Below are 12,175 nucleotides of genomic sequence, written 5' to 3'. Positions count from 1 at the left end.
ATCATGGGAACATGTCCATATATATATATATATATATATGGTAATACATCCCTGAAAAAGAATACTACCGGTAAATATAGAATAGTGGCACTTACTAATATGTAGGCATTACAGGTTCTCCTCTTGCAGCCGTCTGGACAGACTGCACAGTTCTCCTGTCATAAAATGACTGCTGATGAAGAGATCCCTACAACTGTCAATCATTCTTTTTCAACTAAAGAGCAACTTTTCCCATACACAGTAATTTTCACTTTTTTGAGGGGCAGGTCTTGTCACAGCCTCCATTAGCTGTCAATTTGAGAACAGATCAGTCTGTTAGGAAAGCTGTACTAGGCATTGCAAGAGGAGAACCCGTAATACTTCTGTATCGGTAATGCCACAATATCATGTCCCCAACACTTTAGCTAAAATAAAGATAAAATGGTCAACACCTTAAAATTACATAAAATTACCAATTCATATTGTTATGGTTTTGTGTAAGCGATTGTGCTATCATTTGTATAAGCCACTTTAAACAAGGGGATGTACTCCTATCAAATAATAAGTTTCTTGTATGTATAAAAAGTGCAACTGATGAAACACGCTTTTTATTGTGTATTGCTTTATCAATGGGCCTGTTTAAAATGGAAATTATTGTGAATAAATATTCAGACATTAAGGTTGTACAACATTTGTGCTTTCAAGCATCTAATACAGTTAATGATCACTGTCTTTTCCATAAACTTTGCATAAATCAATAATTCAAGCTAACGTGATAAATTTTGTAACACATCTCGTCATATAAATCTGCTTCTTTCTCCATTTATGAGCCATTTCCCTTAACCAGTGCCTCATGAGTTAACAAGCAATCTGAATTAAACAGTTGAAATCCTATTTGTTGAAGACAAAGCAGACTGTCAACATTTGTCAGGTTATAGAGCATATTAAATCTATGGAGAGGAGCGACAAGGGGCAGACAACACTGAAAGACCAGGAAGAGACTGGTCTTTCAGTGTTGTCTGCAGGATTCAGCACATGTATTTCACTTCAGTACTGCATTCATAGTCACAAAGTTCAGTACTGCTCTATGTCCTCAGTGCTGCTGCTGTACGTCCTCAGTGCTGCTGCTGTATGTCCTCAGTGCTGCTGTCTGTCCTCAGTGCTGCTGTATGTCCTCAGTGCTGCTGTATGTCCTCAGTGCTGCTGTATGTCCTCAGTGCTGCTGCTGTACGTCCTCAGTGCTGCTGCTGTATGTCCTCAGTGCTGCTGCTGTATGTCCTCAGTGCTGCTGCTGTATGTCCTCAGTGCTGCTGCTGTATGTCCTCAGTGCTGCTGCTGTATGTCCCCAGTGCTTCTGCTGTATGTCTTCAGTGCTGCTGCTGTATGTCTTCAGTGCTGCTGCTGTATGTCCTCAGTGCTGCTGCTGTACATCCTCAGTGCTGCTGCTGTATGCCTTCAGTGTAGCTGCTGTATGTCCCCAGTGCTTCTGCTGTATGTCCTCAGAGCTGCTGTATGTCCTCAGTGCTGCTGCTGTACGTCCTTAGTGCTGCTGCTGTATGTCCTCAGTGCTTCTGCTGTATGTCCTCAGTGCTGCTGCTGTATGTCCCCAGTGCTTCTGCTGTATGTCTTCAGTGCTGCTGCTGTATGTCTTCAGTGCTTCTGCTGTATGTCTTCAGTGCTTCTGCTGTATGTCCTCAGTGCTGCTGCTGTACATCCTCAGTGCTGCTGCTGTGTGCCTTCAGTGTAGCTGCTGTATGCCCCAGTGCTTCTGCTGTATGTCCTCAGTGCTGCTGCTGTATGTCCCCAGTGCTTCTGCTGTATGTCCTCAGTGCTGCTGCTGTATATCCTCAGTGCTGCTGCTGTATGTCCTCGGTGCTGCTGCTGTATGTCCCCAGTGCTGCTGCTGTATGTCCCCAGTGCTGCAGCTGTATGTCCCCAGTGCTGCAGCTGTATGTCCCCAGTGCTGCAGCTGTATGTCCTCAGTGCTGCAGCTGTATGTCCTCAGTGCTGCTGCTGTATGTCCTCGGTGCTGCTGCTGTATGTTCTCAGTGCTGCTGCTGTATGTCCTCAGTGCTGCTGCTGTATGACCTCAGTGCTGCTGCTGTATGACCTCAGTGCTGCTGCTGTACTTCCTCAGTGCTGCTGCTGTACGTCTCAGGGCAGCTGTTGTATGTCTTCAGTGTTCCTGCTGCCATATCTGTCTCAGTGAGATACAGTGCCTTGTGAAGTATTCGGCTGCCTTGAATTTTTCAAACTTTTCCCACATTTCAGGCTTCAAACATAGAGATAAAATTTTTAATGTTATGGTGAAGAATCAACAACAAGTGGGACACAATTGTGAAGTTGAACGATATTTATTGCTTATTTTAAACTTTTGTAAAAAAAGAATAAACTGAAAATTGGGGCGTGCAATATTATTCGGCCCCTTTTAAGTTAATACTTTGTAGCGCCTCTTTTGCTGCGATTATAGCTGCAAGTCGCTTGGGGTATGTGTCTATCAGTTTTGCACATCGAGAGAATGAAATTCTTCCCCATTCTTCCTTTGCAAACAGCTGGAGCTGAGTGAGGTTGGATGGAGAGCGTTTGTGAACAGCAGTTTTCAGCTCTTTCCACAGATTCTCAATTGGATTCAGGTCTGGACTATAACTTGGCCATTCTAACACCTGGATACGTTTATTTGTGAACCATTCCATTGTAGATTTTGCTTTATGTTTGGGATCATTGTCTTGTTGGAAGACAAATCTCCGTTCCCAGTATCAGGTCTTTTGCAGACTCCAACAGGTTTTCTTCAAGAATGGTCCTGTGTTTGGCTCCATCCATCTTCCCATCAATTTCAACCATCTTCCCTGTCACTGCTGAAGTAAAGCAAGTCCAAACCCTGATGCTGCCACCACCATGTTTGACAATGGGGATGGTGTGTTCAGGGTGATGAGCTGTGTTGCTTTTACGCCAAACATATCATTTGGCATTGAGCCCAAAAAGTTCGATTTTGGTTTAATCTGACCAGAGCACCTACTTCCTCGTGTTTGGTGTCTCCCAGGTGGCTTGTGGCACACTTTAAACAACACGTTTTATGGATATCTTTGAGAAACGGCTTTCTCCTTGCCACTCTTCCATAAAGGCAGATTTGTGCAGTGTACGACTGATTGTTGTCCTATGGACAGACTCTTCCACCTCCGCTGTAGATCTCTTCAGTTCATGCAGAGTGATCATGGGCCTCTTGGCTGCATCTCTGATCAGTCTTCTACTTGTTTGAGGTGAAAGTTTGGATGGACGGCCGAGTCTTGGTAAATTTGCAGTTGTATGATACTCCTTCCATTTCAATATGATCGCTTGCACAGTGTTCCTTGGGATGTTTAAACTTTTGGAAATCTTTTTGTAACCAAATTCAGCTTTAAACTTCTACACAATAGTATCTCGGACCTGCCTGTTGTGTTCCTTGGTGCTTTATGCTCTTGTGCTTTAAACAGAACACGGAGACTATCACAGAGCAGGTGCATTTATACAGAGACTTGATTACACACAGGGGCTTATATTTATCATCATCAGTCATTTAGGACAACATTGGATCATACAGAGATCCTCAATGAACTTCTCCAGTGAGTTTGCTGCACTGAAAGTAAAGGGGATGAATAATATTGCACGCCCCAATTTTCAGTTATTTATTTTTTAAAGTTTAAAATAAGCAATAAATATTCTTCACCATAACATTAAAATTTTTATGTTTATGTTTGAAGCCTGAAATGTGGGAAAAGGTTGAAAAATTCAAGGGGGCCGAATACTTTCGCAAGGCACTGTACAAAAACAGGAATCCATCTCTCTGGGTGTACTGTGTACAGGAAACATCACAGCAGATGCTCAAAATTAAAAATGTAGTCTACAAAGGGGAAAACTGGTGAAAAATGCAAATTACCAGTTACTATAATTACCATAAATATCTTATTCTTCATGTACACAGGACAGCTTATTTTGAAAAGTCACCTGCAAAGGCAGAAATGAATCCTCTGCTGATTGTCATAATAACCATCTTACTTTTCTTTTACAGTTAGTGATGAGGAGGAGTTTAACTGCCCAGAAGAATCAAGTCCTACAAATTCTGAACATACTTCAGACACAGAGGTAATCTTTTAACATATAAGATATGTGGTATTAAAGGGAATATGTCATCAGGTTTTTGCTCACCCATCTGAGAGCAGCATGATGTAGAGACAGGGACCCTAATTTTAGTGATATGTCACTTACTGAGCTGTGTGCTGTAATTTGATAAAATTACTGTTTTCTCTGCTGCAGATCTAGCAGTTATACAGAGTTTATGAATATGCTGGACTACCTGCAGCACGCCAAGTAGTCCTCTAATGATGATCTACTGCTGATTAAAAAATGATTTTATCAAAAGTACACCAAGCAGCTCAGTAAGTAACATCGCTGGAATCGGGATCTCTGTTCCTACGTTATGCAGCTTTCAGATGGGGTTAAAAAGCCTGGTGACCAATTCCCTCTTTCCTAGTACTTATGTTGCTTTCCATATATGTGTTTAACAAAATAATGTGTATAGATTTTATGACCTTGGACCCATGAACAGGTATATATATATATATATATATATATATATATATATATATATATATATATATATATATATATATATATATATATATATATATATATATATATATATATATATATATATATATATATGCCATGCTGTCCCCTTTAAGTGCCTCCAAATTTGACATAAAAAAATCAAGTTGTGCTTCATTGTGTAGGGTTTCATTTATTTCTTTTTTTTTCCTATAAACATTACTATTAGCATTGTCCATTTATTAATATACCAGATTTTATAGTTTGGTGGCATCTTGCAAGTAAACAAAACCCCTCACTTTTACTTAAAGGGAAACCTGTGACAAAGTTTTTCCCCACATAAACTGCGGCCAGCACAAGTGAGCTCTTAGGGCTGCTTCTCACTTGCGAGTTTCTCGCAGTAGAGCAATGCGAGAAAATCTCGCATTGGAATCGGACACATGTTAGTGAATGATTCAGCTCGCATTTGCGATTTTTTTTTTTCTCAGTCCAAATCGGACTGAGAAAATCGCAGCATGCTGCTTTTTTGCGAGTTTCTACTGCGAGTCTCTCCAATGCAAGTCTATGGGAGCGTGTAAAAAATCGGATGTCACGGGACGGCATTCACACCATCCTAGTGACATCCGATTTTCTAAAAACATTTCTCGCATGTTTCCTAAAATACTGGAAACGAGTGATGTCTCACAATGTCTGTCAATCACTATTCTCTGTCAGTCGGTCTCTCCCTCTCGGTCTCTATTCTCTCTCTGTCGGTCCGTCACTATCTCTGTCCCTCTCTCACAGTCTATCGGTCATTTTCCCCTCCTCTCTCATACTCACCGATCCCCGATCTCCGGCGCGGCACTGCACGGCGTTCACACTGCTCCGGCAGCTTTTACTTTTTTGAAAAAGCCGGCCGCTCATTAAACAATCTCGTATTCCCTGCTTTCCCCGCCCACAGGCGCCTATGATTGGTTGCAGTGAGACACGCCCCCACGCTGAGTGACAGGTGTCTCACTGCAACTAATCACAGCAGCCACTGCTGAATCCAGGTAACCTCAGTGACAGCTCAGCTGATCGCGCTACTCACCTCAGTTGCTGCGTGGAGGTGACAGGAGCGATGGTGTCTTCTGCTTCTCCGGTTACCTTCATGCAGCAGAGCTGGAAGCGACGCTGGACCATCCTGGATTACGCCGGACATGGAGGGCTATTTGGGGCTTATTAAATTGTTAGTGTTTTTTATTTCTAATAAATGATTTTTTCAGGTGTGTGTGTGTTTATTTACTGTAATTTACAGATTACTCATGGAAGGTATCTCGGGGAGACGCCTGACATGATTAATCTAGGATTTAGTGGCAGCTATGGGTTGCCATTAACTCCTTATTACCCCAATTTGCCCTGGTGCATTGGCCGGTAGAATTGCATTGGCAAGAGCCGGGTACAGTTCCAGAACTGTCGCATCTAATGTATGCGGCAATTCTGGGCGGCTGCTGACTGATATTGTTAGGCTGGGGGGCTCCCCATAGCGTGGAGCTCCCCATCCTGGAGTAAAAGCCGCCGGAGCAGTGTGAACGGCGTGCAGCGCCGCGCCGGGGATCGGTGAGTATGAGAGAGGGCTGCTAACTTCAGTCACTCAGGGGATTAGCGGTCACCGGTGAGCCCTTCACGGGTGACCGCTAATCAGGACGCGACAAAGACAGAGCCGCAGCATGACAATGCAGTCGGGTGAAGTTCACCCGAGTTCATTCTGACAGTGCGGCTCTGTCTGTGTCTGCTGTCATCTGCCATTCAGCTCTGCTGCATGGCTGTCTGTGTCTGCTGTCAGCGGCCATGTAGCAGAGCTGAATGGCAGATGGCATAGTAAAAAATACGCATTACACACGCATTACACACGCTAGTAAAATCATTAATTTATTCAGAAAAAGCATCGCACTTGCGTTGCACTCGGACCTAACGTGAACTAAAATCAGCCGAGTTTTTTTCAGCCCAGTCGGACCGATTTTATTCGCATAGATGTGTTTCCAGCCTTATATACAGGATTTTAGAATGCTATATATAAGATCCCAAGCCTATTTGAATAACGAAAAAAACATCTTTTATTATATTCACCTGCGGTCTGGTCTGATGGGCGTTGCTGGTTTTGGTCTGGCACCTCCTCTCTTCTTGAGATCGTCGTCCTCCTTCACTGTCCCATGTGGATGACACGTCTTACGTCACCACACATAGGCCTCCATTACACTCCTGCGCACTTCCCTCTTCCCTGCTGAGGGCAGAGCAAAGTACCGTAATGCGCAGGCACAGGGAAAGGTCAAAGAATGCCCGCGCATGCGCACTACAATACTTTGATCTGCCCTCAGTAGAGAGAAGTGCGCATGCCCAAGAGCGCAATGCAGTACACTGTGTGGATGACATAGGACGCTTCATCCACACAAAGCAAGAAAGAAGACAGATCGCAAGCAGAGAGGAGGTGGCAGATCAAGACCAGTGATGCCCATTGGACCGGGCCACCCGCAGGTGAGTAAAATAAAAGCTGTTTTTTATGTTATACAGATCGGCCTGGGCACTTGTATACCTCATTGTAGAATGCTGTATATAAGAGCTCACTGGTGGTGGCTGCAGCTTATAAAGGAAAAACCTGGTGACACGTTCCCTTTAAATATTCAAATTCATTACACTTTTGGATTGACTAATAGCACTGTAGTTGTTCAATCATAAAGTTAAGTATCAAGAATACAAATTGCATAAGGCTATGTTCACATATTGCCTTTTTTTGCAGCAAAATACGGTAGCTGCTTCCAACAAGCAGGATTTTCTGCATTATTTGTTGCATTTTATTGGTTGCGTTTTTGGTGTGTCATTTACTCATTTTTCTGTTCCGAAGCGTGTAAGTCACTGCATGTGTGTCTCAGAACGCAGCCGAAAAGCTGCATTCTTAGACCCGTTGTTACTGCAGAATTCCTGTAGAATTCATGCATTCTGGATGCTTGCTCTGCCATAGACAGAGTGAGAAAAGTATCCAGAACGCACATTTTTGACAGTGCGGTCTCACTCGGCTCTGCAGCATCCCCATAGACTTGCAGCAGAGCCGAGTGAGACCGCACTGTCAAAAAGAGCATGGCTGGCTGCGAGACAGAGCCGCGCGATCAGAATGAACTTGGATGAATGTCACCCGACTTCATTGTGATCGCGCGGCTCTGTGCGTGTGCCGCGGCTTGATTTGCGATCACAGGTGAAGGACTCACCGTTGACCGCAAATCCCTTGAGTGACTGAAGTGAGGCGCGCTATCAGCAGTGCCGTCACTCAGGTTACCCGCGGCCAGCTCGAGTCCTCCACCCGAGACCTGTGGCCGCAGGTAACTTGAGTGACATCTCCGCTGACAGTGCGACTCACTTCAGTTGTTGCGTGGAGGTGACAGGAGCGCCGGTGTTTTACGGCCGCTCCGGTCAGCTTCATGTAGCAGAGCTGGATGCGTCGTGGGACCTCGTGAGGATTACGCCGGACCTGGAGGGGTGTTTGGGAATTTTATTAAAGTGGTGAAAGAGGGTGTTTTTTTGTCTTTTATTTCAAATAAAGGATTTTTTTTGGGTGTATGTGTTTATTTACTTTCACTTACAGGGTACTCATAGATGCCTGCAATGATTTACGTAGGACTTAGTGGCAGCTATGGGCTGCCGTTAACTCCTTATTACCCAGATTGCCACCGCACTAGGGCAATTCTGGATGAGCCGGGTAGAGTCCCGGGACTATCGCATCTAATCGATGCGGCAATTCCAGGCAGCTGCTGGCTGATATTTTTAGGCTTGGGGGCTCCCCATAATGTGGGGCTCCCTATCCTGAGAATACCAGCCTTTAGCCGTATGACTTTATCTTGGCTGGTATCAAAATTGGGGGGGACTGCACGCCATTTTTTTTTAAAATTATTTATTTCTTTATTTTACTGCACTACATAGACCCGCCCACCGGCGGCTGTGATTAGTTGCAGTGAGACAGCTGTCACTCAGCATGGGGGCGCATCTGAATGCAACTAATCATAGGCTCCGGTGGGTGGGGGAAGCAGTGAATACGAGATGGAATACTGAGCAGCCAGCATTTTCAAAAGTTGGAGAAAGCTGCCTCTGTATGACAGCCGTGCAGCGCCGCGCCGGCGATCTGTCAGTGATCGGTGAGTATGAGAGGGGGGGGGGGGGAAGGATAGATCGACAGAGAGAGAGACCGACCGATAGGGAGACAGAGATTGACATTGACAGAGAAAGAGGCCAACATTGACAGACCGAGAGAGAGAGTGGGTGGAAAATGCAACCAAAACGCACAAAAGAAGTGACATGTTGCTTTTTAGAACGCAGCGTCTTGGCAGCAGCCGAAACACTGTGTTCTAAAACGCAACGTGCGGATGGAATTTACACAATCACAATCAATTCTTGGTACAGAACGCAGCGTAAAAGCATGATAACACGCAACAGGCGCACATAGCCTTAAGTTAGTTTCATTTATCACAAAAGCAGGAAAAAAAGCAGCTGTTGTGTTTTTGCACTTTCTCATTACTTTTAATGGGGATAAAAAGCTGCACAAACGCTGAAAGAATTGATATGCTGGGTCTTTAAAAAAACAGCAGTTTTCCATTTCAGTCTGGGAAAAAAAAGCAAGTGTGTGTGCAGGAGATTTCTGAAACCCCAGCTTTAATAAGGCCACTTTACACACAGATAAATCTGCGGCAGATCTGTGGTTGCAGTGAAATTGTGGACAATCAGTGCCAGGTTTGTGGCTGTGTACAAATGGAACAATATGTCCATGATTTCACTGCAACCACAGATCTGCCAAAGATTTATCTCTGCGTGTAAAGTGGCCTTTACTGTAAAATGCAGCTTTTAATTCGCATAAAATTTCTGAACGGAAACCGCAGCAAAAGCACATGTGAACATAGCCTAATAATTGTGCACATAGTGTAGACGCAGGTGGTTATAGTCCATAAATCTACAATATTGGAACCATAATGCAGACAGTACGGTGGTCCATAACACACAATAAATGTAACAATGTTCCTTTTTTTTAATGAGAAGAGGTTTTAAAAATATAAGACTGTGCCTCGTTGAACCTGTGTTGGACCATAATGCCGTGTAACACTGATAACCTGCTCACCGGGGACAGACAGCACTGAAATAGATCAATAATGTATTACATGATTGTTCCATTTATGTGGACCAGCCAACCACAAGCTTTCCCAGTCCCATCCATTCCCCATGTAATTCTCACATTTCCCTCATTGTGATGATAAAACGTTAGGCGCTTCCCCTGGGAGTGGGATATTCACTGAACTATCTGTCTTATTATGCAGAACACGGCTTGGACAGTCTGTCCTCCTCGCTTCCCTCATTTGATGTTGTGTTATAGATAATAAAGACAACCTCGATAATCCATCATCCGCTGTGTGCTGCTGATCGCTGGGCTGCACCACGAGGGCTGAGAATAATACTGGGATGAAACCATTGACTTTCTGTATTCAATTATTTTTCTATGTAATACTATAGCAGCTGTATAATATATTGCATACAATAAGCTGTTGGTTATGCACTTGTTTCTTATAGCATTAGAAAAGGAATGGTTGTGACCGAGTTAGAGCAAATAATGTGCAATTGAATGAATCAATGAATGTCGCATGGTTTTATTATATAGGGCTTGAGGGAGAAAGTAGTGAATCAATAGAGGTGACATTACATGATAAAGAACATGTTTTGACCTGATACCTATGTTTGTTTGATCCATTGGGATCAATAAGAAAATTCAGTCTTCCTTTCATTGCTAAGATTAAAGATTTGCATGCCTATATTACATATACGTAGTAATGGGCGAACCCGAACTGTAAAGTTCGGGGTTCATACCGAACACATAGTGATCGTGTACACCAGAGGTCTCAAACACGCGGCCTGAAGGCCACATGCAACCCCCGAGGCTGCTTGTTGTGGCCCGCAGAACCCCTAACAATCGCAGCTCTATGCCCGGGAGTCCGCACCAGCAGGACTTTACAACAGTGGCATCATTTGCGGTGCCGCGCAGAGCAGCTGTCAGCGTTATACCAATGGTTGCTGCCCACCAATCAGATGCAAGGAAGTGACGTCGCCCCATTCCATAACTGTAAAGCCCGCAAGTTCTCGTTATCTCAGAACCCGAACTTGATCTTTACAAAACGTTCGGGCAAGGCTCCCGATCCCGACCATCGGGGGGTTTGCCCATCACTACATATACGGTATCTGTAGCATATAATTACCTAAAAAATAAATAATAACTAGTACACAACTATGGACTCCCAAAGCTCCATTGTCCCGCTAGCTAGGTGCCCCTCTGGTCTCTTCTCCACTGACCAACATGCCAAAGCTGCGGCCATAGGCTGCAGTGAGTGGTCAAGTGCCCAACAGGCAGAAAGAAAAAAAAAAAGGCCAGCAGGAGATTTGGCCAGCGGGATGGAGGAGCCATGCCAGATCCATAGGCAAGTATGTATTAGATATTTTTGTCCCTCATTTTTCTCCCCTTCGGAGAATATGAGAAGTTTGGTGGCATAAATCCTGCTTAGTGTGGAGTAGATATTGCGAGTAAAATATCGGTGAAATTTGCACCAAAAAAACCTGTCATAATGTATCATGTATCCCTGCTTGCCCTATAAATGTTCATGACCACTCTGTTAGGCTATGTGCCCACGGGGACATTGTCCTGCGGATATATCCGCAAGACATTCCGCAGGTGCTCCCAGAAATCCGCAGCAGAACTTTCTCTGTTTCAATGCTGCGGGTATACAGCGGAATGTCGTGCGGATATGGTGCGGGCATTCTGCATCGAGGATACAGTACCATGGCTTCGGCACTGCATCCTCAATGCAGAACAAGTGCTGCAGTGGTCGGGGTGCTCATACTTACCTCCATCATGCAGCACCTCGCTTTCCGGCGGCCGAGTCACTGTCAGGCAGCGTCTGGTTCACTGTGCTGGAGGTGGGCGGGCCTGAACTAGCTCCGGCTGTCACATGACTGGAGCTCGTGCAGGCCCCGCCCACCTCTTCCTTCCTGTACCTGACTGGATCCACCGCGCTGCTGCCGCTGCCGCTACACCGGACGGAGAAAGTGACTCGGGTCTCTATCAAGGCAGGTAAGTATATCTGACCCTGCGGAGAAATCCGCAAGAATAATTGACATGCTGCAGATTTTTCCGCACGAAAATACGCACGATTTCCGCTGCGGAAAAATCCGCAGCGTGGGCACAGCATTTCCCAAATGCCATAGAAATGGCTGGGGAGTAGCTGTGCTGCAGATTTCTGGAAAATCCGCGGCTTTTCCGCGAGAAATCCGCGGCAAAATACGCGCATTTTCCGTAGCGTGGGCACATAGCCTAATGGCATGGCTTATCAGAAAAGAGATGTGACCTACCATGTGACACAGTACATTAAAAATGCACACTTTGCGGGGCAGACAGCTTACTAGGGTGCTGCCCCTGTCAGGGCGGAGGTCCATTTACGGGGCACGACAGGGGCTGATGCATGATCACCCGACTGCTGACCCTTGTGTTTCCAGCCTGTGATTCCACACCCATTATGCTAGCCACACCCATTTTCACGCACTTTCTTCAATCACAAAATACAAGTAATGATAATTA

At 44.8% G+C, this 12,175-nt stretch overlaps 1 protein-coding gene across 1 annotated transcript in view; it reads left to right on the top strand.

The window, feature by feature from the left end:
* RAPGEF5 (Rap guanine nucleotide exchange factor 5) overlaps positions 1 to 12,175 on the top strand; it is a 421,998-nt gene that overhangs the window by 259,929 nt on the left and 149,894 nt on the right. Inside the window, exon 8 of the mRNA XM_075315391.1 lies at positions 4,025 to 4,098. Coding sequence (XP_075171506.1) covers positions 4,025 to 4,098 — 74 coding nt within the window. The remainder of the gene's footprint in view (positions 1 to 4,024; positions 4,099 to 12,175) is intronic.

Source organism: Anomaloglossus baeobatrachus, chromosome 6, assembly GCF_048569485.1.
Source record: "Anomaloglossus baeobatrachus isolate aAnoBae1 chromosome 6, aAnoBae1.hap1, whole genome shotgun sequence".
In the NCBI taxonomy this organism is placed as follows: Eukaryota; Metazoa; Chordata; class Amphibia; order Anura; family Aromobatidae; genus Anomaloglossus; species Anomaloglossus baeobatrachus.
Note: the sequence above shows the minus strand (reverse complement) of the source record. Positions and strands in the feature narration are given on the sequence as shown.